This window comes from Equus quagga, chromosome 7, assembly GCF_021613505.1.
Source record: "Equus quagga isolate Etosha38 chromosome 7, UCLA_HA_Equagga_1.0, whole genome shotgun sequence".
NCBI classification, from domain to species: Eukaryota; Metazoa; Chordata; class Mammalia; order Perissodactyla; family Equidae; genus Equus; species Equus quagga.
Genome location: NC_060273.1, coordinates 77,129,280 through 77,157,231, shown reverse-complemented (window position 1 = coordinate 77,157,231; position 27,952 = coordinate 77,129,280). Strand labels below are relative to the sequence as shown.

The following is a 27,952-nucleotide window of genomic DNA, read 5'->3' as shown; positions in this document are numbered from 1 at the left end:
CCGCCCCAGCCGGATCCGCCCCGCTCAGCTGACAGCTCCGCAGGCGGAAGAGGCGGCGCGCAGGTGGAGCCGGGTGTCGGCGGGCCGGGCCGGAGTTGCGGTGAGGGAACCTGGGGTACGGGCGGAGGGCGGAGGGCGGAACTTTCGGGCCGGCGCGGCTGGGCGGCCGGAAGGGACTGTGGGGCGGCGCTCGAGGCGGAGAAGGCGGCCGGGCCGGGACTGCTCAGTGGGCCTCAGCTCCCCAAACTCGGGACGGGGCGCCCCCAGCCCGGCCCGGCTAAGACCCCCCGGGGCGCTCAGAGGAGGAAGGAGGAGGTCCAGGGGCCCTGCTCCTTCGGGACGCCCGGGGCGGGTTCACACGGCCGCACAGCGCCCTCTGACCCGGCGCCTGGGCGGCGGCGAGGCCTGGTCCTGCCCCTCGGCTGCAGGTGAGTCGCACCGACAGCGACGCGGCCCGCGGGGTGGCGAGCGGTGGAGACCCCGGCGGCAGCACCGATGCCGGAGCGGCGGCGGGGCCCGGGGCTGAAGTCCGCGCGGGGTGGCTGGCGAAGGAGTAGGATTTTCCCGGGCCCAAGGGAAGCCGGCGGAGGAGGGGCTTCCCTCCCGCGGGGAGCGGTCTCCGGTTTGCCAGAACTAATATTAAGCTTAACGCCGCTCGTCTGCTGGCGCCGGGTTTATTCTAGCGCCTGCGTTACAGATGAAGAAACAGGGTGGTCTGAATCTAGATTTAGTTAAATATTAGCGGTGTGACCTTGGGCCAGAAAGGGACTTAAATGGTCATTTTGTTCTCATCTGTGTAATGGAAATAGTAATACGACTTGCTTCCTTGGGGTTGTGGGAACCTAACGGGAGTTAAGGCGTTGAAGGGGCTTAGCACGATGCCTGACACCCGGCACTGTTCTTGCTGTTATTGTGACGACCGACCCCACCTCCTGCTTCTAGTGGGTTGTCGCAGAGCAGTCACTGAACCTTGTAATTCTGGTCCCCAATTTCAGCACACTGCATCTCACCCCAATTCAGTTCTGATTTTTTCCAGCGTTTAATGCAAGGCAGTGCTAGATGCTGAGAACAGTACACAGATGCAAAAGACTTGATCCTCGCCCTTAAGGTACTGATGATCTGGAAGGAGAAGTACAAGTTCATAAACTACTGTAATGCAAGGTGGGGTGTGACAATGTCCTAAGAAAGTTACAGTAAAAAGGTTTGCTGGATTTTTAGAGAAAAACGTGGGCCTAATTGGAAATTTCTACATGGAATAGGGGCTTTGGCTGTAGGTCTTGAAGACTGGAAAGCGTCGGAAGGAAATATGGGTCAGCAGCATGAATTAAGGGGTTGGGCCTCAGTGGAAGCTTCAGAAGCTGGGGTCTGGTGGGGTAGGTCATGAGGAGCTGTTGACTGGAAACACTGCTTGAAGTAGAGCTTGTCAATCCTGGCTGCATTTTTTAAAAAAATCTTTTTAAGTTTTTGGTGAGGAATATTGGCCCTGAGCTAACATCTGTTGCCAGTCTTCCTCTTTTTTATTTTATCTGCTCCCCAGATCTCCAGTACATAGTTGTATATCCTAGTTGTAAGTCATTCTTGTTCTTCTATGTGGGATGCTGCCAACGCATGGCTTGATAAGAGGTTTGTAGGTCTGTGCCTGGGATCCCAACTGGCACTGAAGTGGGGCGGGCAAACTTAACCACTCGGCCCCGGGGCCAGCCCCCTGGCTGTACTTTAGAATCACGTGGAGAGCTTGGATAGCTACTGATGCCTGATTTAATTGCTATGGGGAATGGCCCGGGTATTGAGATTTAAAAAAGCAGCTTCTTGGGTGATTCTAATGTGCAGACAAGATGGAGAACAGTAATCTCCAGAAACTTTATAAATTTGTCTCTCATCCCATTTATAAATGTTTAAACAGGAAGAAACAAAAAGTTTATGTTATCACCCTGTACTGTGCCTGGTAAAATTGTTAAGATTAAATAAGGTAATGTGAAAGAACCTAAATACAGTACATAGTAGGTGCTCAATAAATGTAAATTGATTCTGAATTTCATTCTTAGCTTATTTGGGAGTTACACATCTGAGAATCTGATTTAAAAATTATAGTTTCGTGTAATATTTTTGCATACAATTTCAGGGTGTTCATAGGATTCTCCATAACCCGTCTGTGGACCACCCTCCCCTCCCCCTCACTCCTAGTTAAGAAGCCTGGCTCTAAAGCATTTAGAATAGAACTTAAAACTTTGTGTGTGTGTGTTGTGCAAGCGCTTTTGTTGTTTTGTTTTGTTTTGTTTTTAAGTGTCCTGCTATCAGGAGAGAGGAAAAACTGTTGGGGGATAGGAAATGAAGGAATAGAAGAAGCAGAAGAGGAAAGGAGAAAAACACAAACCCAAGATGATGTTTATTATGGGGCATGTCCTCTCATATGACTTTGGTTTTCCTCCTCAGCTCCTCCCAGGGCTGAAGGCAGTCAGATAAGAAGGCCTGTCTCATTGCTGGGGACATGCAAGTGCCTCTGTAGCCACGTGACACAGTTGGGCTGCCCTAGGAGAGTAATATGCAGCTGAAGATTAGGACTGACTATGCGTTAGCATGTGTTTGATTTAACTGGTGATAATGGAAATTCAGGATTTAATTTGGAGAGGGTCCTAACACCATCTTTTGTATTTTTTTTCTACAGATGGCAAGATTTCTATAGTATATCTAGTATGAGTTCCACATCTTGGCCTCTTATCCAGCTTCAGCAGTCTTCTCTTGACCATCTGGAGAATAAATGGAATTTCCATGAATTCCAAATTCTGAACTGAAATACAGACTGCAGTGTTAATATCCTTTTCTTCTGGTTGTTATTAACAGGTACTAACTGACCTCAAATAGAACATGTCACTGTGTTCTGTTTGGGAGAGGGATGCAGCTTAAGCAGAACCAGTATCATCTGCTGAAAGAAATCATTTTTTGAAAATGGAATCATTTTAAATGAATTTGTCTAAATTTTATAGTGTCACCTTTTATAGCATGAAAAACCATGTCCTAACTTTTCAATTTTGTACAATTGCAATTTAAAAAAAATATTTTAGTCAAGAGGGAGCATATTTGTAAGTGCAGTTATAGTCCAATATTTCAGTTGACAGAAGGGTAATTTTTGTTGTTTTATTAAAGTAATTTTCATAGATTCTCATTACATGTTTTTTCCATATTTAATTATCTGAAATTGTGGTGCATTTTTCAGTTGCTGCAATTAAAAAGCATTGATTCACACTTTAATTGTAGCAAATTTTTATTCTTAGTGTTACCTAAAATAATGGTAAATCTTAAAATGATTTGATAAAATCTGGTGATATTTCAAAAATTTAATGTTATTTTGCTGCTTCTTCAGTGATCTAACTCTCTTATATAGTATCTGTCCTTGTAACTTTCTCCAGAACAGGATATTCTCAACGGGGAGCAATTTTATGCGCCCCCCTCTGTGGGGGAGGGGACCTTTGCCTATGGCTGGAGATATTTTTGATTGTCACAACTCTTGAGGGAAAGGGACACTATTGGCATCCAAGTAGGTTGAAGCCAGGGATGCTATTACATATCCTAAAATGCACAGAACAGCCTCCCACAACAAAGAATGATTTGTTCCAAGATTTCAGTAGTGCTGAGGTTGAGAAAACCGGCCCTAGAGATTCGTGTGGGTTTTTAAAATTCATTTGTTTTTAAGAGGTGTATCAAATACACTTTGACTCCTTTTGTGGGCAAGGCACTTTGCTAGGTCTAGTGGGCAAGTCAAAGTAATGAGTGATTTGTCCTTTTTAAAAAAATGTTTTTAATTGTGCTTTTTCCCCCCTGAATTAGCCATACCTAACTGATAAAGAAGCACCACAACTATCTTTTTTGGAAAACCTGTTACTATTGCAAAGCTACTAGAATAGTAAATATGCCTGTCATTTTTAGTTTAGCAGGAAGAGGAGAATATTGATTAATCCTTTGTAGTTGTTTGGGAGCAATTTTGTTTTTGGTACCACTAGACTTTTCCAAACTGTGCCTTTTCTCTTCTTAACTGATTTGAGTGATTGTCTTCAGCTCCTCAGAAAATTAAATGTCGTCAGAAGACCGAGAAGCTCAGGAGGATGAATTGCTGGCCCTGGCGAGTATTTATGATGGAGATGAATTTCGAAAAGCAGAGTCTGTCCAAGGGGGAGAAACCAGGATCTTCTTGGACTTGCCTCAAAATTTCAAGATATTTGTGAGCGGTTAGTTAATAATGTTCTCTTAAACAGATTTTTCTAAATAAAGGTTATTCTCAATTTCTTAGTGTACCCTAAATTATTTATCATCTTGTGTTTATAGGTATTAGTGATAGATGGTAGGATTACAGAGTTAATGCATGTTTCTGTTTTAATTGAAAATTGGGCTGAGGGGTAAGTGGTTTTTGATGTGATTTGGCTTTTTGACCACTGACTTGGGATATTATCCTGCATGTTTCATGCATCCTGATCTTCTAACTAGCAATTCATTAGCCATGAGTCATTGGCTGTTAAATAGGGATAATAAAAGAGAAAATGAGATAATGTACATGAAAACAGTTGGAAAGCTTTAAAGTACTGTGATGGTTGTTAATACTGTTAGGTTTCCAGAATCATTTCAACTACGATAGACATTTGACATGTGCTGTTACTCTGTGGCCTTTTGCTTCAGAAAAAACTGCCACTGTTTTTTTGAGGAAGATTAGCCCTGAGCTAACATCTACTGCCAGTCCTCCTCTTTTTGCCAAGGAAGACTGGCTCTGAGTTATCATCCATGCCCATCTTCCTCTACTTCATATGTGGGACGCCTACCACAGCATGGCGTGCCAAGCGATGCCATGTCCGCACCCAGGATCCGAACCGGTGAACCCCAGGCTGCTGAAGCAGAACATGTGCACTTAATCACTGCGCCACTGGGCCGGCCCCAAAACTGCCACTTTTGATACAAATGTTCACAGAAGACTGTTGGATACTTTCTCAAAAGAGAAGTACTTTCTCTTTTTCTCTTCTATATAGGCATTGAGTAAAGAACGTGTGATCATTTAAAATGAAACTTTGATTGTGAGAGTGTTGTGTGCTGTATCTTGCCCTCAATCCTGAGATCATTCTGTTGGCACAAATTCTCCCAACTGTGATTCATGGGTAGTTGGGACATGCTGGTCTAAGTAGGTCATGGCTCTTTGGTAGAAATAAACATCCCTTTCTCTAGATTGTGTCTTTAATCAACTACTGTAAAACAACCACAACAGAAACCATTGTGTATTACTTGATCATGAGTGTTGGGAATTGTACTCAAAAGTGTATACAAAAGTAAGTTGTGTATCTTCATTACAAATTTCATGGTGCTTAGTAGATTTTTCAAGGGGTTACAAAATTTTTTAAGGTGGCAGCTACGAAATTAAAATTAGAGTGTAGAAAGTCTTTTGGGGAGGGTTTTTATCCTCTCAGCTAAAGCATTACGTCTCTCTTGAGCACTGCTCTACGGTAATGGACACTCAAGCTCAAGCATTGACCAATTGATCCTTTCTCATCTTTGTTTTTGGTTCAGGCAATTCAAATGAGTGTCTCCCGAATAGTGGCTTTGAATACACCATTTGCTTTCTGCCTCCACTTGTGCTGAACTTTGAACTGCCACCAGATTATCCATCCTCCTCCCCACCTTCATTCACACTTAGTGGCAAATGGCTGTCACCAACTCAGGTTAGACCCGAAACTTAATTTCGCCTATCCGTTTTTAAAAACTTGGAAACTCATCTTTAATTGAAGACTACCTTAATGATCTTGAATTCAGTGCATGAAGAACAAATGGCTTTGATTTTGTAGTTTTTTTCCCTTCATGAATCCTAATGTTAATGAATTGAAAATGTTTGATGTTTTAGAAAGGAAGGGCATTAATTAGAATGATTAATCATTATGAATTGCAGTAGGAGTAATTTTTAATCAAGTATATTGTTTCTTGTCTTACTGTTTTCCCATTTAATCTGTATTATAATGGAGACTATAAGGTCTTCCTTATTTTTCCTAGATGTTGGTATTACTTTTTTTTCTTAGTTTCTTATCCATTCCTTAAATGAAAGATTTAATTGTAATTAGAAGGACTAAAATTGAGCTAATGTGGTTATAATAATTTCCTAAATTAAACGTAATTTTTAAGTAAAAATAACAAGTGCTTTTATTTTTAAAGATCTGTACACTTTAATAACAAGTAACTGTTGATTGGTCTTACATAGATGTAAATGCACGCAGATAGAAATGTGTGTGATTCCTGTAGATATCTCATGAAGGCTTGAGACTTTATATTATAAGCCTTTGTTTCCTCCAGGTTATATATCCTTTTCTAGTAATAACTTCCACTCTTGATTGAGACATAAATATGGCTTGAAGCTAATATAAAGTATTCTGGGATAGATAATGGATCAATAGCAACTACTTTTCTAGAAGTCATGATGAAGATTGATAGGCTTATATATATTAAGACAAAAGCTGTCAGATACGTGACCTCAAGGAGCTTGTCAGTTTTTCCTTTTTGATCATGTGGTTTTCATTCCCCTCCCCTAGTCCAGTTATTTGGTAAAAGAGCTTTTGTAAAATTGAGTTTATGATTTAAAAACAAAATTAAACTTTAAAAAAGGATAATATGAGTAGAATAAAAAGGAATATTACCTTACATTCTAATATCTGTGTCAGAGGCAATACATGCAAGATAGCCCAAGAATATCAGGCTGTTTGACATTTAGATCACTGGGAGTTGACTGAATTATTTAGATATTTATAGTCCCCTTTCTCCAGCGAGCTCTTGATACTTTATATCCATGGACATGTGTGCATACACACACGCACAAAACAAGGACAAGGACGGATTAACTGGGTGTGTGGTTGCAGTTTCAGATTCCAGCCAAATAACCTCTGCTTAAGGCTGACTTTTGGGGGTATGAGGAGGGGAAAGTTGTTTATTATTTCATGTGTTACAGCTGAAATTACAGTAGGATTCTCTATCAAATCTGTGTACATATAATTGACATTTTAATTGGTCTCTTCTGTTCCTACTTGGTTCAGTTGCTGGGCCGTGATTCCGTGTGTTAAGAATTTCACCTATTGATAGTGAAGTTACTGCATGGACCTGTCTTTCACTGAATTGGGGTTGGTAGATAGAAGGGAAGTGGGTTTAGTTTTCTGGTGTTTTCAGTTATTTCTCCCCCAATTCTCTTGCTCTTTTCTTCTCTCTCTTTCCCCCTCCCTCACACTTATGTGCATCCCAGCTGCCTCTTTTGAGAAGGGACTAGAGAAGAAAAAAAGATGGAGGAGAATGGCTTCTTTTTTTTTTTTTGAGGAAGATTAGCCGTGAGCTAACATCTGCTGCCAATCCTCTTCTTTTTGCTGAGGAAGACGGGCCCTGAGATAACATCTGTGCCCATCTTCCTCTACTTTATATGTGGGATGCCTACCACAGTATGGCGTGCCAAGCAGTGCCATGTCCGCATCCAGGATCCGGACCGACGAACCCCGGTCCGCCAAAGCGGAAGGTGTGTATTTAACCGCTGTGCCACCAGGCCGGCCCGAGAATGGTTTCTTCATTGGACTTGATGGCTCAAACAGCGCTCATAGCTTCCCTTTTAGTATTTATTACATTTTACAGATTTCAGCAGGCTTCTCAGAAGCATGGTTGATCTTATGAGCATATTCATGCAAATGTGAAAAAGGATTAATTGTCCAGTCTTGAACTGTGTTTAACACAATAAGTATCTAGGTTCAATAAGTGTTTAAGTTCGTGCCTGTGTACAATTTAGTGAAAAGCACTATGCAGAGCAAGGGACAGAAAATGTAGTCCTTTTTCACTTATTTCTATTTACAAAATTTGTTTGCCTCTGAAAGTCTTAATTTTTATATTTATCTAAAAAGAAAAGCTGCTTATAATTCCTGAACTCTACTTAGAAATATTTTACATTTCTAATGGAAAATCCTCTTATATTTGTCTTTCAAATTGAACAGACCAGTTTTTTTTTTTTTAAAGATTTTATTTTCCTTTTTCTCCCAAAGCCCCCCGGTACATAGTTGTGTATTTTTAGTTGCGGGTCATTCTAGTTGTGGCATGTGGGATGCTGCCTCAGCATGGCTTGATGAGCGGTACCATGTCCACACCGAGCATTCAAACTGGCAAAACCCTGGGCCGCCAAAGCAGAGTGTGCAAACTTAACCACTCGGCCACAGGGCCGACCCCTGAACAGGCCACTTTTAAGGAGGAAAAGTTGAAATAGTTTAAACTTTGGTTGCTTAGCTTAGGAAGTATGAGCTTTCGCTATGGCTGCCAAACCCTGTTGATGGCTTGTAATCATCTCCAGGTTCAATATCAGTTTGTCTCCATTAACCAGGATCTGGGGTAAACTCAGATTCCTTAGTTAAAACCAGCTTGTAAATCCAAATAACAAGGACTCTGAGGTTGGATTCTGTTAGTAATTCTTTCCTATGAATTGGCTTTTTTTTTTTATTAAGATTATGAAAGTTTACAACCTTGTGAAATTTCAGTTGTACATTATTGTTAGTCATGTTGTGGGTACACCACTTCACCCTTTGTGCCCTCCCCCCACCCCCACCCCCCTTTCCGCTGGTAACCACCAATCAGTTCTCCTTGTCTGTATGTTAACTTCCACCTATGAGTGGAGTCATATAGAGTTCGTCTTTCTCTGTCTGGCTTATTTTGCTTAACATAATACCCTCAAGGTCCAGCCATGTTGATGCGAATGGGACGATTTTGTCCTTTTTTTATGGCTGAGTAGTATTCCACTGTGTATATATACCATATCTTCTTTATCCAATCATCAGTTGCTGGGCACTTAGGTTGGTTCCACGTCTTGGCTATTGTAAATAATGCTGCGATGAACATAGGGGTGCATGGGACTCTTGGAATTGCTGATTTCTGGTTCTTAGGATAGATAACCAGTAGTGGGATGGCTGGGTCATGAGGTATTTCTATTTTTAACTTTTTGAGAAATCTCCATACTGTTTTCCATAGTGGCTGCACCAGTTTGCATTCCCACCAACAGTGTATGAAGGTTCCTTTTTCTCCACAACCTCTCCAACATTTGTCACTCTTGGTTTCGGATATTTTTGCCATTCTGACAGCTATAAGGTGATATCTTAGTGTAGTTTTGATTTGCATTTCCCTGATGATTAGTGATGATGAGCATCTTTTCATGTGTCTGTTGGCCATCCTTATATCTTCTTTGGAGAAATGTCTGTTCATGTCCTCTGCCCAGTTTTTGATCGAGTTGTTTGATTTTTTCTTGTTGAGCTGTGTGAGTTCTTTATATATTATGGAGATTAACCCTCTGTCGGATAAGTAGCTTGTAAATATGTTTTCCCAATTAGTGGGCTGTTTTTTTGTTTCAATCCTGTTTTCCCTTGCCTTGAAGAAGCTCTTTAGTCTGATGAAGTCCCATTTAGTTATTCTTTCTATTGTTTCCCTCATCTGAGGAGTTATGGTGTCCGAAAACATTCTTTTGAAACTGATGTCAAAGAGTGTACTGCCTATATTCTCTTCCAGAAGACTTATTGTTTCAGGCCTAATCTTTAGGTCTTTGATCCATTTCGAGTTTATTTTTGTGAATGGTGAAAAACAATGGTCAATTTTCAATCTTTTACATGTGGCTGTCCAGTTTTCCCAGCACCATTTGTTAAAGAGACTTTCTTTTCTCCATTGTAGGCCCTCAGCTCCTTTGTCAAAGATTAGCTGTCCATAGATGTGTGGTTTTATTTCTGGGCTTTCAGTTCTGTTCCATTGATCTGCGCACCTGTTTTTGTAACAGTACGATGCTGTTTTGATTACTGTAGCTTTGTAGTATGTTTTGAAATCAGGGATTGTGATGCCTCTGGCTTTGTTTTTCTTACTCAGGATTGCTTTAGCAATTCGGGGTCTTTTGTTGCCCCATATGAATTTTAGGATTCTTTGTTCAATTTCTGTAAAGAATGTCTTTGGGATTCTGATTGGGATAGCGTTGAATCTGTAAATTGCTTTAGATAGTATGGACATTTTAACTATGCTTATTCTTCCAATCCATGTGCATGGAATGTCTTTCCATCTCTTTATGTTGTCATCAATTTCTTTCAAGAAAGTCTTGTAGTTTTCATTGTATAAATCTTTCATTTCCTTGGTTAAATTTATCCCAAGGTATTTTATTCTTTTCGTTGCGATTGTGAATGGGATTGTGTTCTTGAATTCTTTTTCTGTTAGTTCATTGTTAGTGTATAGAAATGCTACTGATTTATGTATGTTGATTTTATACCCTGCAACTTTGCTGTAGTTGTTGATTGTTTCTAATAGTTTTCCTATGGATTCTTTGGGGTTTTCTATATATAAGATCATGTCGTCTGCAAACAGCAAGAGTTTTACTTCTTCATTGCCTATTTGGATTCCTTTTATTTCTTTTTCCTGCCGATTGCTCTGGCCAACACCTCCAGTACTGTGTTGAATAGGAGTGGTGAAAGTGGGCACCCTTGTCTTGTTCCTGTTCTCAGAGGGATGGCTTTCAGTTTTTGTCCGTTGAGTATGATGTTGGCTGTGGGTTTGTCATATATGGCCTTTATTATGTTGAGGTACTTTCCTTCTATACACATTTTATTGAGGGTTTTTATCATAAATGGATGTTGGATCTTGTCGAATGCTTTCTCTGCATCTATTGAGATGATCATGTGGTTTTTCTTTCTCATTTTGTTAATGTCGTGTATCACGTTGATTGATTTGCGGATGTTAAACCATCCCTGTGTCCCTGATATAAATCCCACTTGATCATGGTGTATAATCTTTTTGATGTATTGCTGTATTTGGTTTGCCAGAATTTTGTTGAGGATTTTTGCATCTATGTTCATCAGTGATATTGGCCTGTAGTTTTCCTTCTTTGTGTTGTCCTTGTCAGGTTTGGGGATCAGAGTGATGTTGGCTTCATAGAATGTGTTAGAGAATGGTCCATCTTCCCCAATTTTCTGGAATAGTTTGAGAAGGATAGGTATTAAATCTTCTTTGAATGTTTGGTAGAATTCTCCAGAGAAGCCGTCTGGTCCTGGACTCTTATTTCTGGGGAGGTTTTTTATTACTGTTTCTATTTCTTTACTTGTGATTGGTCTATTCAGATTCTCTATTTCTTCCTGATTCAGTTTGGGGAAGTTGTAAGAGTCTAGGAATTTGTCCATTTCTTCTAGGTTGTTCAATTTGTTGGCATATAGTTTTTCATAGTATTCTCTTATGATCCCTTGTATTTCTTTGGTATCCATTGTGATTTCTCCTCTCTCATTACTAATTTTATTTATTTGAGATTTCTCTCTTTTTTTCTTAGTGAGTCTGGCTAAGGGTTTGTCGATTTTGTTAATTTTTTCAAAGAACCAACTCTTTGTTTCATTGATCCTTTCTACTGTCTTTTTTGTATCAATATCGTTTATTTATGCTCTAATTTTTATTATTTCCCTCCTTCTACTGACTTTGGGCTTTGTTTGTTCTTTTTCTAATTCTGTTAGGTGTCGTTTGAGGTTGTTTAGGTGAGATTTTTCTTATTTAGTGAGGTGAGCCTGTATTGCAATGAATTTCCTTCTTACGACTGCTTTTGCTGCTTCCCAAATCAGCTGGTATGGTGTGTTTTTATTTTCATTTGTCTCCAGATAATATTTGATTTCTTCTTTAATTTCTTCAATAATCCATTGTTTGTTCAGTAGCATGTTGTTTAGACTCCACATTTTTGCACTTTTCCCTGCTTTATTCTTGTAGTTGATTTCTAGTTTCATAGCATTATGATCAACTCTCTTGTATTTATTGATGCTTGCTTTGTTTCCCAAGATATGGTCTATCCTTGAGAATGTTCCATGTGCACTTGAAAAGAATGTGTAACCTGCTGTTTTTGGATGAAGTGTTATATACATATCTATTAAGTTCATCTAGTCTAGTTTTTCATTTAATTCTATAATTTCCTTGTTGATTTTCTGTCTGGATGATCTATCCATTGGTGTTAATGGGGTGTTGAGGTCCCCTACTATTACAGTATTGTTGTTGATGTCTCCTTTTAGTTCTGTTAAGAGTTGCTTTACAAATTTTGGTGCTCCTGTGTTGGGTGCGTATATATTTATAAGTGTTATGTCATCTTGTTGGAGTGTCCCTTTTATCATTATATACTGTCCTTCTTTGTCTTTCTTTATCTGTTTTACTTTGAAGTCTACTTTGTCTGATATTAGTATAGTGACACCTGCTTTCTTTTGTTCATTATTAGCTTGGAGTATTGTCTTCCATCCCTTCACTCTGAGTCTGTGTTTGTCTTTGGGGCTGAGGTGTGTTTCCTGGAGGCAGCATATTGTTGGGTCTTGTTCTTTGATCCATCCTGCCACTCTGTGTCTTTTGATTGGACAGTTCAATCCATTTACATTTAGAGTGATTATTGAAATGTAGGGGCCTACCGCTGCCATTTTATCTCTTGTTTTCTGGTTCTCTTGCATTTCCTTTGTTTCTCGTCCCATGATTTCTGGATTACTAATTCAGGTATGTAAATTTCTGTATTGGGTATCTTCTTATTTGTAATTTGTGTCTTTATTCTTGTTATTTGTTTAGTGGTTACCAGATGGTTAGTATAAAACATCTCATAGATGAGACAGTCCATTTTCTGATAGCCTCTTATTTCCTTAAATTAAAACCTTCCATCCCTTTTCTCTTCCCCTTCTAGGTTGTTATTGTCAGATTTTTTTTTTTTTTTCCTCTTCTTTCTTGTGTTGTGAGTTTGTGGTTAAAATGACAGGGTTATATTTATTCTTGGTGTTTCCCTTCCTTTTATCTTTAATGTTTTATTTAACTTTTACTAACCTATTCTGATGGAGAGCTGCTACCATCTGTTATTGTCCTTCTACTTATCTCCTTTGCTCTTGGTTTTGTAACCCCTTTCCTTTTTTTGATTTTTCAGGTATGAGGGTTTTCCTGAGCATTTCTTGAAGAGGAGGTTTTGTGGCAATGAACTCCCTTAATTTTTGTTTATCTGGGAAAGTTTTTATTTCTCCATCGTATTTGAAGGATATTTTCACTGGGTAGAGTCTTCTTGGCTGCAGGTTTTTGTCCTTCAGAGTTTTGAATATATCATTCCACTCTCTTCTAGCCTGTAAAGTTTCTGCTGAGAAATCTGCTGATAGCCTTATGGGGGTTCCTTTGTAGGTTATTTTCTTCTGCCTGGCTGCCCATAGTATTTTCTCTTTATTGTTGACTTTTGCTAGCTTCACTACTATATGCCTTGGGGTTGATCTTCTTACATTGATAAAGTTTGGAGAGCTATTGGCTTCTGTCACATGAAGTTCCATCTCTCTCCCCAGGTTTGGGAAGTTCTCAGCCATTATTTCTTTGAACAGGCTTTCTGACCCCTTCTCCTTCTCTTCTCCCTCTGGTATACCTATAATCCTTATGTTGCATCTCCTAATTGAGTCAGATAATTCTCAGAGAGTTTCTTCATTTCTTTTTAGTCTTAGTTCTCTCTCCTCCGCTGCCTGTAGCATTTCTATATTCCTATCCTCTAAATTGCTAATTCTGTCCTCCATAATATCGGCCCTACTGTTCAGAGTGTCCAGATTTTTCTTAATCTTCTCTATTGTGTTCTTCATTTCCAGTATTTCTGTTTGGTTCTTCTTTATAGTATGAAACTCTTTTGTGACATAGCTCCTGAACTCGTTGAGTTGTCTATCTGAATTCTCTTTTAACTGATTGAGTTTTTTAATAATGGCTGTTTTGAAGTCATCATCATTTAGGTTATATATTTCATTGTCTTTGGGATTGTTTTCTGGGTATTTGTCATTTTCCTTCTGTTCTGGAGATCTAATATATTTTTTCATATGGCTTGGTGGTGTAGATTTGTGCCTCCACATAGAGATAGAGTTTAGTTACTGCTTCCACTTGTTTCTACTGGTGTGGTGGGGGAGCAGCTGTTTATACTGCACTGACCAGGAACCCTCTCAGCTGTTGCTCACTTGGCCTGGGCCCCTCCTTGTAGTCACAGTGGTCCTGTGGGGTCCCTCTTCAGCTGTGGGGGCAGTCACAAGGGGGCTTTAGGCTGCTGGTGCCTACTGTTGCGGACCACCTAGGCATGCTCCCTCCTTAGGGTCTGCAGTGGTGTTATGGGCTTTCCCAGCGGCCAGGGGCAGGATCACCTATATTTGCAGCTCTGTCACTGTCGGAGCTCACAAAATCTCACTTGTCCACTATAGGTCCCAGCAGAGCTATGGGTATCTTCTGCAGTCTGTGGTTAGCTCGCCTAGCTATGCTACTTTTGTCCCAGGGTCTTCCAGCCTTGTGATTGCCGGGCGGGGCCGCTCTACTAGTGCTGTGCAGAGGCTTTTGCTGAGGCTGCTGTGAGACTGTAGAGTTTCCCCCTGGGCTGTGGAGCTGGGCTGCTGGAACTCCACCCTGCCCCAGACCACTCCCACAGAATCTCCGGGTGCCCCTTGCCCCGTCTGGGGGACAGCCGGAGTCCATGAGTCTGGCAGCGGCTGGCAGGCTGCTGCCCTGCCCTGGGTCCTCCTCTTCAGGACCCTCCTGGCGTTCTGAATACTGGGCGGGGCCTCTCCGCTAATGGTGAGTAGAGGCTTTCACTGCCGCTGGTGCAGGACCCTGGAGTTTCCCCCTGGGCCATGGAGCCGCGTCGCTGGAACTCCACCCAGCCCCCGTCCTCTCCCCCAGGATCTCGGGGAGCCCCTTTCCCTGTCTGGGGGACAGCCGGAGACTGAGTGTCCAGTGGCGGCTGGCTGGCTTCTGCCCTGCATGGGATTCTCCTCTTCGGGACCCTCCTGGCATTCTGAATGCTGGGTGGAGCCTCTCCGCTAATGGCAAGTAGAGGCTTTCCCTGCTGCCAGAACGGAACCCTGGAGTTTCCCCCTGGGCCGCGGAGCCAGCCTCTGGAACTCCACCCAGCCCCAGTCCTCTCCCAGGAGATCTCCGGTAGCCCCGTGCTCCATCCGGGTGTCACCCGCAGTCTGTGAGACCAGTGGTGGCAGCTGGCTGGCTGCTGCCCTGTTCAGGATTCTCTTTGGGAGCCTCCCGGTGTTGTGGATGCTTGGCGGGGCCTCTCTGCTAATGGCGAGTAGAGGCTTTCCCTGCCGCCACTGGTGTGGGACCCTGGAGTTTCCCCCTGGGCTTAGGTGTAATCGCGGGGGGCTTAGGTAGGGCTGTAGTCACCTGTTTCCACCGTCGCTCCTCTGGTGTGCGCACCCTCCTGCCCTTGGTGTGTGGCGATGTTCTGGGGGCGTCCGCTGGAAGAAAGCTGCTTGCAGGTACTAGGCTGTTCAGGGGTTGGGGTTGGAGAGTTTTCACCTATCTCCACCTCCTCCTGGGGGGAAGTCCGTCCACCTTCCGATGTATAGCAGCATGGGTCTCTCAGGTGTCCTGAGATGCTATATGGATATCCTTTGTTAAGCGATGAATGTCCAATTAGTTGTAGATTAAAAGGGGGAGAGACAAAGAAGACTACTCATGCCGCCATCTTGGTGACGTCTCCCTGAATTGGCTTTTTGATAGGACTGAAAGTTAGAATTAATTTTAAAACTCGGATGGTATTTTTTTTTCTTTTTTTTTTAATTTTTATTGAGTTAATGATCGGTTACAATCTTGTGAAATTTCAGTTGTACATTATTGTTTGTTAGTCGTGTTGTAGGTGCACCCCTTCACCCTTTGTGCCCTCCCCCCACCCCATTTTCCCCTGGTAGCCACTAATCTGTTCTCTTTGTCTATATTTTTAAATTCCTCATATGAGTGGAGTCATACAGAGATTGTCCTTCTCTAACTGGCTTATTTCACTTAACATAATTCCCTCAAGGTCCTTGGATGGTATTTTTTAACTGTTCTCTTTCTAACCATTATTGCAGGGTATCTACAGAGCTAGGACTCCAAAGGAATAGAAATAGTGCATTTTAGAACTAGGTCCCTTTCTCCTACATGAGATATATAGCAATACTAAAACAAAAAACCAATAGAGAACAGGAACAAATCCTCCATTTCAGTGGCTCGTATGTAAATCTAGTTCTACATCTTGTGGAGTCTTGCCAATTCTCTTGTTTTCATCGTACTTCTTTTAGCTTCTGACTTTGTGTTCTACTGTGGCTCATGTTGCTGAATAGTTTAAGAAATGCTCTGATAAGAATATTGGTGCTGTTTTGCAGCACAGTTTATCACAGCAGTAAAAAATTATGTTAGGCCCTATAAGGGCCTAACTTACAATTTAAAAAGATTTTAAGAGAAATCGAGAGTTGATGGCATCATCATCTTTCCAAACTCACCAGCATCATCATGTGTTTTTTCCTAGCTGTCTGCTCTCTGCAAGCACTTAGACAACCTGTGGGAAGAACACCGGGGCAATGTGGTCCTGTTTGCCTGGATGCAGTTTCTTAAGGAAGAGACCCTAGCATACCTGAATATTGTCTCTCCTTTTGAGCTCAAGATGGGTTCTCAGAAAAAAGTGCAGAGAAGGACGTCTCAAGCCTCTCTCAACACAGAGTTAGAGTTTGGAGGAGCTGCTGGATCTGATTTAGATCAAGAGGAAGTTGTGGATGAGAGAGCCGTGCAGGATGTGGAATCGTTGTCAAGTCTGATCCAGGAAATCTTGGACTTTGATCAAGCTCAGCAGATAAAATGCTTTAATAGTAAATTGTTCCTGTGCAATATATGTTTCTGTGAGAAGCTGGGTAGTGAATGTATGTACTTCCTGGAGTGCAGGCATGTCTACTGTAAAGCATGTCTGAAGGACTACTTTGAAATCCAGATCAGAGATGGCCAAGTTCAATGCCTCAACTGCCCAGAACCCAAGTGCCCTTCAGTGGCCACTCCTGGTCAGGTAACCATTTACTCTGCTGCCAGCTGCCTCCTAATTCTCTTTCACAAAGGGAGACATGTCAGGAACTTCCATCGTAGGGCTCATCAGGGCAGTCTGAGGCCTTTGAGCCAGCCCATAAATGGTTTCACTCTATCCATCAAGAATGCCATGGTCTTCCTTTACTGTTTAAGCAAACGTAAATGCTTCCTTTGCTGGCCTCGGAATGGATGGTCTCAGCAGGGATGAGTGTTAGAAAAGTAATTATAAAGTAATTTTGGGGATTTACTTTATATATCTGCTAGGATCCCATCAACCTTGGGGAATCACTAGCCTGTCTGTGAGGTTGGCATCTGAAGGAATAGTCCATGGAATGGTTAACCAAATCATGTATAGACTTTAATATAAGGACAATACACTTGGTTTGATTTTTTAAAAAACTTTATTAAGGCATGAGTGTACCCATTTAAAGTGTTCAGTTTGCTTAATTTTGGCAAATGTGTAGACCCACATAACCACCATCTCAGTCAAGATAGAGACTTGCCATACTTGGTTTGATTTTGAAGTGAGATAGAGGGTTTTCATTTATGTGCATCTGGTTTGCACCAGCATCCTAAGGATCTCTTCTGGATTGGAACTGGTTGGGGAATCATCAAACTTATGTGTTTTAAATTCCCCCCAGGTCAAAGAGCTAGTGGAAGCAGAGTTATTTGCCCGTTATGAGCGCCTTCTCCTCCAGTCCACCTTGGACCTGATGGCAGATGTGGTGTACTGCCCCCGCCCATGCTGCCAGTTTCCTGTGATGCAGGAGCCTGGGTGCACCATGGGCATCTGCCCCAGCTGCAATTTTGCCTTCTGTACCTTGTGCAGATTGACCTACCATGGGGTCTCTCCATGTAAGGTGACTGCAGGTAAGTTGTGACTGTGTGAACTTAATCCTCCTGTACCCACCCCGCAAAAAGCCTTATCACTTCAGTCCTTTAATTTGGAAGTGTTCATTCAACAGATATTTTTGTGTCAGTTACTGTCCTAGGCTATGGGGATGTGGTAGTGACCAAATCCCCTCGTGGAACTTATATTTTAATGGGAGAAACTGGCAAACAAAATAAATAAGGATATTAGATGGTGCTAAGTGCTAAGGAGGAAAAAAAATAAAGCAGAGACAGGATCGGAAATGTTCTGAAGGGGAAGGGGCTTGGGATTTTACTTCGGGAAACCAGGGGAGGCCTCACTGGCAAAGTGGTTTGAGTCCAGACTTGAAGGAAGTAAGGAAACAAGCATGCAGATATCAGGGGGGAACATTCCAGGGAAGGAATGGCAAGGTAATTTCTATCTATAAACATGAAATAACGTAGATCCTAGTTGGCAAATGCAGAGCACTTAAGCTGTCACTCTTGTTTCCATGGCACATATGTCTGATCAGTCATGAAGTACTTTATCCTTGAGCCCAGGGAGGCCTCGGAATCTTCCTCAACACAACCCTTCAGAAAGCCACCCTCTGTTGAAGTAGGCACAGGAGGTGAAGCCTGGTTGCCACTCCTGATCTGGATAGGGGTTGGGAAATCAGGCCCTCAACGTCAATTTAACTGACTTGGGTGGCTTAGTCTTTCTCAGACTGGCAGGGATGTGATAATAATTGTTTCGTAGGGTTATTGTAAGGATGGAATGAACTAGTATAGTGCTACTCAAAGTTGTTATAGTTGTCTGTGACGAGATTAATATAGAAATTAAGAGTCAGGCTTAGAAACTTTTATAGTCATTTCACAGAGTAATTATATGTCAGTCAAATCTAAAAAATTTAGGCTTATATTTTTTGTCTTTTTACTTTCATTTTTCTCATAATTCATTTGATTGTATTTTGCAAACGTCTTGGTCCTGGACAGAGTGAGGAGAAAAAACTGGTCCTTGACCAGAGATAGTTTTAGAACAACAGGCTAATACATGTAAAATGCAACATGGTAATTATTAATGCTGTTATTACCACAGTTATTAATTCCTACTATTAGCAGAGTATCATTATCTCCAAGAAAGTACCCTGAGAGGAGGCTGAGTAGGTATTTCCAGCTGCCTAGAGTAGAATCTTGTAGTGAGTACAAGGCAGATGGGATGGAGAACTCACCAGAGTGTGATAGAGGCCTTTACTGTAGACATCTGTAACCTTATCATTGAGAGACTGAAGTGAGTTTCAGGTGTTTCACAGCATTTGTAGAAGAAATCAAAGATAGGTTTGGGGGCTTCAGCAAAATTAGGGATCTCTCCTATATATATGTCTATCTATATCTGTATATATTAGATATTACCATATAAAATATATGAAATACTAACAATTCTATCATTTTGAGAACATTAGAGCAAAAATCTTTGTCCTTAAGATGTCTAGGAACACAAAAATGCTTTGAATTATTAGAGGGATAAAAATGACAGGATAAAAAGATACATATCTGCTACATCTAAGTAGAGGTGATGGAGCAGGGGAATGCCCAACGAAGAGAAAGGATTCACAAGTGAAGGAGAGGAGGGCAGGTGGCATTCTGCCCCAGAAGATGTTCGCTGCATAAAAAGGGAGGCAGACCTCTAAATAATATGAGGAAAGTAAACTAATAAAGTAACTAGAACATTGTAGAGAGAGGTCTTTAATTGTGTTGAAAAATTAGGGTGATAGAATGTGAACAAAAGCCTTTTGTCTATAAGTAAAGCCTTTGGGAATGGCTGCTCATCCATTTGAGTTAAGTGATAGAGCAATAACAATCAGATTGAAGAGGATCAAGGGGCACTGTTGACAGGAGGAACTTTTCAGTACCTATAGGTGGTAAATTTTATTCACTGACTTTTTTTATGTGCAGAATTGAACAGTTTAGTCTTTGCCCTTGCGCCAAAGGTGCTTTTTGTTCCTTTGGTAGGCCTTGTTGTTATCACATAGTGAATGGTGCTGACTTAGTGGAAAATCTGGATCTGTTTCAACTTTTGTGTCTTAGATAAGTCAGTCTTTAACTGTACACTCCTAGTTACACAAACATATCAACATTAATAAGTGAAAATCAAAGGAAAAGGATACCTTATTATTCTACCACATTTGACAAGTCCATCTTTTCTAGTTGGAGGATTCCTTTCTGTTGTCATTTCTGCATGTGTAATTTTTACCTAGTTCTAACCTAAGTAGCTTTTTTCTGGATTCTATAATGAGTATTTTAATTAAATTGTAGCCATCCTATTAATATGTTTTTAATAACTGAATATTATATCATTAAATGGCTCTTTCAACATAATTATTCCCCTTGGACATTTAATTTGTTTACCGTTGTTATATGCATCTCCATGAATATAACTTAACTTTGGATTATTTCATTATGTAAAGTCCCAGGAATACCATTGCTGAGTAGTCAAAGGTTATGGCCATTTTTAATGAGTTTTAGTTAGCATTGCAAAGTTGTATAAAAGTTAATTTTCCATTTCATTTTCTAGAGAAATTAATAGACTTACAAAATGAGTACCTGCAAGCAGATGAGGCCCATAAAAGATTTTTGGAACAGAGGTATGGTAAGAGGGTGATTCAGAAGGCACTGGAAGAGATGGAAAGTAAGGAGTGGCTAGAAAAGAACTCAAAGAGCTGCCCGTGTTGTGAGACTCCCATAGAGGTAAAGGTTTGGGATGGACTTGGAGGCAGACAGACTTGCAAACATGTTACGATTGCCTCAAGAAGCCTATCAATTTTATGAAGATGTGTTTTGGTATTTATTGAGCCTTTTTTACTTGGAAGATGCAAATTCACTACTAAATATTGTTATTGACCTTAAATGAGTGTAGACTTCCCTTTTCAGAGTGCTTTCCTACAGTGACAATTGTTCTCACGTTATGTAATCCACCTCAAAATTGAATGGGTTATGAGGGGACCATACTAGAGTTACAGTCAACTCTTAACTCATCTATGTGATAAAAAAAATTAAGCCTGACTCCTCAGAAATATTTATCCTGGAATTTAACACATCTGTTTAACAAGTGTATGCTTAAGAAATGGATACATTTTCCTGTTAATCTGGGCCAAAATAAATAGATAAATCTATTGCTTCTTGACAAAATCTTAATATGTTTTAAAATGGAAATATATCTTTGCATTTGATTCTGCTGTTCCATCCATTATATCTGAACTGAACCTGGTGTTGATTCCCCTGTTACTCCTTTAAGGAAACTGGCATTTTCTTTAACTACTTCTGACATGTCTCAGTCCTATGATAGAGTGGAGGACATGATATCAAACGTTTACTTAGATTTATGTAAAAAGTTTAAAATCACACATATCAAATCCAAAAATTTTAATATTAATCTGACTACGTTTCACTTATAATATACATGTTTGGTTTGTATCTACTGTTTATCAGAAGAGATTTTGAAAAGTATCTAGTTGTAGGAACACTTGCTAAATATTCTCTAGATTTTACTTGTAAAGCAAAAGAGTAAGCATTTAGTAGTTATCAATGTGTTACCTGTATATCTTAAGCCTGCATGAGAAAAGAGAGAAGACTAGGAGAATGTTGTACTGAATCTTTTTGGCATGTGCATTTCTCTTTCTTTACAGCATTGATATTTTTCTCTATCTTTCTCATCAGAAATTAGATGGATGTAACAAGATGACATGTACTGGCTGTATGCAGTATTTCTGCTGGATTTGCATGAGTTCTCTCTCCAGAGCAAGCCCTTATAAACATTTCAATGATCCTGCTTCCCCATGTTTTAACCGGTATGTATACATAATCCCCTGCTCTCAGCAACAGTTTTTGGTGCTTGATTTGTAGATTGCAAGTCCAGTGTTTTACTTAAGTACTTTGCTTATTTATAGAATTCTCTTATGTATTTTCCCACATATAGGAATTTTCATACTATTTTCTTGAAAATGAGTTTTATGATGAAAATACAGTATCTGGAAATTTTCTTTTTTTTTATCCTCCTCAAATTTTCTTTTCTTTTTCTTTTCCCCTGAGGAAGATTTGCCCTGAGCTAACATCTGTTGCCAGTCTTCCTCTATTTTGTATGTGGGCCGCTGTACCAACATGGTTGCTGACAAGTGGCGTAGGTCTGTGCCCAGGAACTGAACCTGGGCCACTGAAGCAGAGCACGCCAAACTTAACCACTAGCCCACTGGGGCTGGCCTCTCGTCAACTTTTTATAGTGAAAATTTTCAAACATAAAGAAAAGTTGAAAGGATAGGACTATGATTAGTAAGATACCTTCCACCAAAATGAACATTTGATAATATTTTCTCCATGTTTGTTTCTAACTTTTTTTCTGAAGTACTTGACCCTAAGTTGGAGAAATGATGCTTCATCTCTGAATACTTCCACATATATCTCCTAAGATAAGAAAATTCTTCTACATAACAATGCTTTAAAAAATTGAATGATAATGGCATACTATCATCTAATAAATATGTTTAAAACTCCCCAATTATCCCTAAAAATATCTTTTAAAGCTGTTTTGTTGAATCAGGATCTAATCAAGTTCAGTCATTTTACTGGCTTCTGTCTCTTTAGTCTGTTAATATAGAAAAGTTTTGCCTACTGTTTTCTGTATGTGTTGAGGGGAACGCTGGCTTTTTGAAGAGTCATGGCGAGTTGTCCTATTTAATGTCTTACTTTCCAGAGTTTTGTTTCTCTGTGGTGTCTTTTAACTTGTTTCTTTATCCTATTTCCTGTAAACTAGAAGTTAGATCTAGACTGAAGTTTGACTAGATTTAGAGTAACATTTTTATTTGTTTGTTTTGTGATTTTTTTTTATTGAGTTCATAATAGTTTACATCATTGTGAAATTTCAGTTGTACATTCTTTCTTGTCTGTCATATATATGTGCTCCCCTTCACCCCCTGTGCCCACTCCCCATCCCCCTTCCCCTGGTAACCACTGAACTGTTTTCTTCGTCCATGTGTTTGTTTATATTCCACATATGAGTGAAATCATATGGTTTTTGTCTTTCTCTGTCTGGCTTATTTCACTTAGCATAATACCCTCCAGGTCCATTCATGTTGTTGTAAATGGGATGATTTTGGCTTTTTTTATGTCTGAGTAGTATTCCATTGTATACGTATACCACATCTTCTTTATCCAATCATCTGTCAGTGGGCACTTGGATTGCTTCCATGTCTTGGTTATTGTGAATAGTGCTGCAATGAATCTAGGGGTGCATATGTCACTTTGGATTATTGATTTCAAGTTGTTTGGGTAGATACCCAGTAGTGGGATAGCTGGGTCATATGGTATTTCTATTTTTAGTTTTTTGAGGAAACTCCATACTGTTTTCCATAGTGGCTGCGCCAGTTTGCATTCCCACCAGCAGTGGATGAGTGTTCCCTTTTTTCCACACCCCCCAACATTTGTTATTTTTAGTCTTAGTGATTATAGCCATTTTAATGGATGTTAGATGGTATCTTACTGTAGTTTTGTACTTCCCTGATGATTAGTGATGTTGAACATCTTTTCATTTACTTATTGGCCACCTGTATATCTTCTTTGGAAAAAATGTCTGTTCATATCCTCTGTCCATTTTTTGTTTGGGCTGTTTGTTTTTTTGTTGTTTGGTTGTGTGTGTTCCTTATATATTATGGAGATTAACCCCTTGTCAGATATATGATTTGCAAATATTTTCTCCTAATTGGTGGGTTGTCTTTTTGTTTTGATCCTAGTTTTTTTTTGCCTTGTAGAAGCTCTTTAGTCTGATGAAGTCCCACTTGTTTATTTTTTCTTTTGTTTCCCTTGTCTGAGAAGACATGGTATTCGAAAAGATCCTTTGAAGTTTGATGTTCAAGAGTGTACTGCCTATATTATCTTCCAGGAGTTTTATGGTTTCAGGACTTATCTTCAAGTCTTTGATCCATTTTGAGTTTATTTTTGTGTATGGCATTAGATAATGGTCTACTTTCCTTCTTTTGCAAGTGGTTGTCCAGATTTCCCAACACCATTTATTGAAGAGACTATCTTTTCTCCATTGTATGTTCTTGGCACCTTTGTCGAAGATTAGCTGTCCATAGATGTGCAGTTTTATTTCTGGGCTTTCAGTTCTGTTCCATTGATCTGTGTGCCTGTTTTTGTACCAGTACCATGCTGTTGTGATTACTATAGCTTTGTAGTACGTTTTGAAGTAAGGGATTGTGATGCCTTCAGCTTTGTTCTTTTTTTCTCAGGATTGCTTTAGCAATTCTGGGTCTTTGGTTGCCCCATATGGATTTTAGGATTCTTTGTTCTATCCCCATGAAGAATGTCATTGGGATTCTGATTGGGATTGCATTGAATCTGTAGATTGTTTTGGGTAGTATGGACATTTTAACTATGTTTATTCTTCCGATCCATATGCATGGAATCTCTTTCCATTTAGAGTAACATTTTTGACAAGAATACTTCATGAGGAATGATGTGTACTTCACATTGTATCACATTAGGTCCATAATGTCAGACTGATCCGTATTTGTGTGATGCTCAGTTCTATCATTTGTTCCATTGTAAAGGTAAATTTTCCTTTTTGTTATTAGTAAGTAATCTTTGGGGTGATTCCTTGGCAAAATGTGAATATCCTGTTCTCCAGCAGCTCGAATTTCAGTGTCAGTTGATGATCTTTATTGATGAGCATCTGTAGAGTACCTACAATCACTGGTGTTATCAAATTAAGAGAAGTTGACGAAACAAGCTCTGCCCATGAAACATTGGAAAGCTAGTGCTGAAAACTGCATAAATTTGAAGTAACATAAGGAAAGGAAAACAAGTTAGCAACTGTAATATATTCTACCAATGGGGAGTGCAAGGATGGTGAAGATAGAGAGAATGGAGTGATTAGCACATGATAGAATTAGAGTGTTTTGACAGAGTTCAGTTTCTTCTAGATTGCCTGACTTCCCTGCTTTTGGCTTATTCCACATATTGTATACACTGAGTATCAGTTTTGTGATACCCATTTCCCATTATTATTAATCCTTGGCCCTGGAGAGTTTATCTGGATCCTAAAAGGACTATTCTTATAAACTTAAGGCAGCTTTTTCAGAGGGACCCATATTTTAGCCCTCCTCAGTGGAATGATTAAAGGAGACGAAATGATATATAAAGATGTTATCAGAAGAGTGCAAAAAAGTATTTTTGAGAGAAGGCAAGAAATTATATGAAATTTCTTCCAAGTGCTTAAAAATGTACCTTATTTTATGCTTCCAGGTTGTTCCATGCTGTGGATGTTAATGGAGATATTTAGGAAGATGAGATTGAAGACTAGTTAACTCCTACTACTCAAGATATGGAAGTGGAATGGTTTGCCCTGATCTTTTGTCAAGTTCACAAAGTAACTTTGCAGGATATTTAGGGTACTTTTCATTCACTCTTCCTATGTAATGAGATTTGGAAGAACAAGGTTTATGTTTTCATGTGGTACTACTGATTAAGGCACATTCATACATTTTTCAATGTAACATAATTGAGAAAATTATAAGCCAAAGGTTCAGAAAATGAAAACTAGAGAATATTAAATATTACAATGTGCCCGAAGCTCTGAATAGTTAAACATTAAATATTTATTTTCTTCCCCAAGCTTTAGATGAGGTGAGGAGTCAAGGGTTAAACTTACAGACCTTTTTGTCTCTGAGCTGCATCCCTCTTAGACATTCTATGGGAGCCCCCTCAGTGCTACTTCTACAACTGAGGTGGGTAGAAGCCTTATTAAAATTGTACCAAGAGCCTGATCTCATTTCCTCCGTGTTACATTCCTTCCAACCTAAATTTCTGCTAAGGAAGCCCCTTACTCTGTAACTGATTGGATGGCCCAGTGTCATTTTGATCTACTGCTTTTCAGAATGGAAATTTATAGATAAATTTAAAAGTATTTTTTAATACCACAAACACTGTGAGTCACCTGATATTTATTAGTGGTGTACAGTCCACTGGTTTTGAGCCAAGTCTAGAATTTGACAGTACTGGCTCAGGAGAATTTCAGCCCTATTCAACTTTCCTGGGCAGTAGAGCCTAGATTCAGAAGGACTTGTCCTTGCTACCTTTTGTCCTACATTCTCTCCGTTTACTCTCACCCTACCTTCTGCTGGTAAGAACAATTTTAATATTAACTCCACCAGCTCATATTTTTATTTCCTCTGCTGGAATAGGAGAAAGCTTAATGTATTTCCAAACTGAGTGAGCTGAACTTTCTTTAATTATCCCTTTTTTGAACTCCACACCACTGTAGTTCCAGTCCTAGCTTTCTGAATTCTTTTTAAAGGTCTTCTCTAATGAGCTATGGAAATTTGGCTTACTACCTTTTTTTGCAACAGTGCTGTTTGGAGGGATAATTTTGCCTTGATGCCTAGATCCCTATTCTGGGTTTTGTTGACTTTTTGAAAAATTGTCTTTTTTTTTATGGTTTGGTGAGTGGCTTGGTAGCAAAATAAGATTTTTTGAAAAAGAGAACAGAAGAATTCAGCTGCAGCCGTGAACATGTTCTTTTTTCCTACTTTGTCATTGAAAATTGGGGAATCACTTTTAACTGTTTTATGTGTATATATCTGAAGAGTCAGCAAGGACTGTTTCTGGATTGTCAATGAGGATGCTTAATCTTAAAAATAAAAATAATTTAAAAATTGTCTTATAATTAGAGCGAGTTGCTGCTGCTTTGTGTTCTGTCACCAAGGCAACTGATCACATTTAAAAGTTTTATTTGGAGTATAACACATGTTCTTAAAGTGAGCAGAATACCTGGGCTTGTGACTGAACTTAGGTTTTAGGGCCTATCTTTTGTTTAAACCACATAGCTTCACGGAATTCCATTCAGCACATTTTATATAAGAACTGCAGTTAATTTAAAGAATAAGTTGAAGATAAGAAATGGAAATTAAAACAATTAATCTTATAGTACATACCAGAGAAGAGTGGCTCTGTGATTGAATAGGAGTTCCATTCATATTTTTTCAGCAGTAGCCATTTAGAAGTTCTTTAGTTCATGGGCTAGTTGATACTTGCTCTAGATTATTTTATTTTAGGCTGTTGCACATTATGTTGATGATGTATTGGAAGTAGGAAAGAAGCCTTAGTGATGCAGTTTTGTGAAAGAAGTAGAAAGGATTTTCTGTCTTTATGATTTTAAAAAACGCAACAGGTGGTTAGTCTCAAAGACTTGTTTGTTCACCTGAGTATTTCTTCCTTCCTTAGGTACAAAATCTTCACCCCTCTATTTTCATAAAGACAGTAGGGCTAGTAAAGGCTTATTTTTGAAGCAAGAATTATGAGCTAATTTTAAGATGATAGAGTTTTGGGTAGAGTACTTTTGTCTCTGAGTAAAATGAAAGATTGAGGTAAACCCCTAGATGCCCTGTGAAACAAATGAGTTTGTGGAAGATTGATGTATTAAGAAAGTATGTGATACAACAAAGAGTTTTGTACCTAACTTAATTTCATGAAAGCTTTTTTTACAAGTTGGCTGAAATTTGCCATAAATTGACGTGAACCTCATACGTCCTTTAGGTGAGAGTGAGAGAGCAGAGGAGTCCCTTTGCAGACTGCCAATTCATCCTGCCCCAAACTAGAGTTTGAAGAGGCTGTGTCTCTTGAGTTTGTGTAAAGCGTTTGGGTTGAGAACCAATAAATGAGAATAAGCTACTAAATAACTTTTTAAGTCAAAATAGAGGTTTTGTGACTTTCTAAGCTTGTGATTGAACAAACCCAAGGACCTGTCTTTGTCATTGAGGTGCATCTTGTCTCATTTTTTTAAATACAGAGAAAGACTTGGCCACCATTTTCCCAGACTTAATAGTATTGTCAGCAAGGTCATTTTTTAGCAGTAGAGGCATCTAGTTTACGTTAGAAATCTATTAATATTTTCTATTAATATTAACTTTTTGTTGTTGTTGAGAAAATTACAGTTAATCAGATGTGATAATCATAAAGCCATTCATGTGGCTGCCTACTTTGGAAGGGAATTTTAAAATTTTGACTGGAATTTTGGAGATTCCCAAGTATTATTAACTCTATCATAAGCATCACCAGCAGGTGGCAGCAGTTCCCATGTTATAAAAATGCAGTTAATGGTTAACAGTAGTATTTTATTATAGAAGCTGGTTGATTTCTGGGATTTTAATTTTCCTCCTTGTATTTCATTATAGTCTGTTATACACATTTGTAGGTAACATGGTATCTAATG

The 27,952-nt window shown here is 39.6% G+C and overlaps 1 protein-coding gene across 6 annotated transcripts; it reads left to right on the top strand.

The window, feature by feature from the left end:
• Positions 1-26,412, top strand: RNF14 (ring finger protein 14). Of its 6 annotated transcripts, none has more exons than XM_046665830.1 (10): positions 108-428; positions 1,037-1,108; positions 2,666-2,841; positions 4,054-4,223; positions 5,545-5,696; positions 16,301-16,828; positions 17,487-17,715; positions 20,267-20,439; positions 21,409-21,539; positions 24,988-26,412. In XM_046665830.1, the coding sequence occupies exons 4-10, from the start codon at positions 4,070-4,072 to the stop codon at positions 25,022-25,024; spliced, it is 1,404 nt and encodes a 467-aa protein (XP_046521786.1). In that variant the 5' UTR covers positions 108-428; positions 1,037-1,108; positions 2,666-2,841; positions 4,054-4,069; the 3' UTR covers positions 25,025-26,412. The 6 variants fall into 6 exon arrangements, with proteins under 6 accessions (XP_046521787.1, XP_046521788.1, XP_046521786.1 ...); XM_046665829.1 differs by having other exon boundaries at positions 1,021-1,108; XM_046665831.1 differs by lacking the exons at positions 108-428; positions 1,037-1,108 and adding an exon at positions 1-100.
• The last annotated feature ends 1,540 nt before the right edge of the window (positions 26,413-27,952 follow it).

Excerpts from the sequence above, each read along its gene's own strand:
- RNF14 (XM_046665831.1), top strand. The coding sequence starts at position 4,070 with ATGTCGTCAGAAGACCGAGAAGCTCAGGAGGATGAATTGCTGGCCCTG. Across the intron at positions 4,224-5,544 it reads TTTCAAGATATTTGTGAGCG|GCAATTCAAATGAGTGTCTC; the intron begins GTTAGTTAATAA and ends TTTTTGGTTCAG. Across the intron at positions 17,716-20,266 it reads TCCATGTAAGGTGACTGCAG|AGAAATTAATAGACTTACAA; the intron begins GTAAGTTGTGAC and ends TTCATTTTCTAG.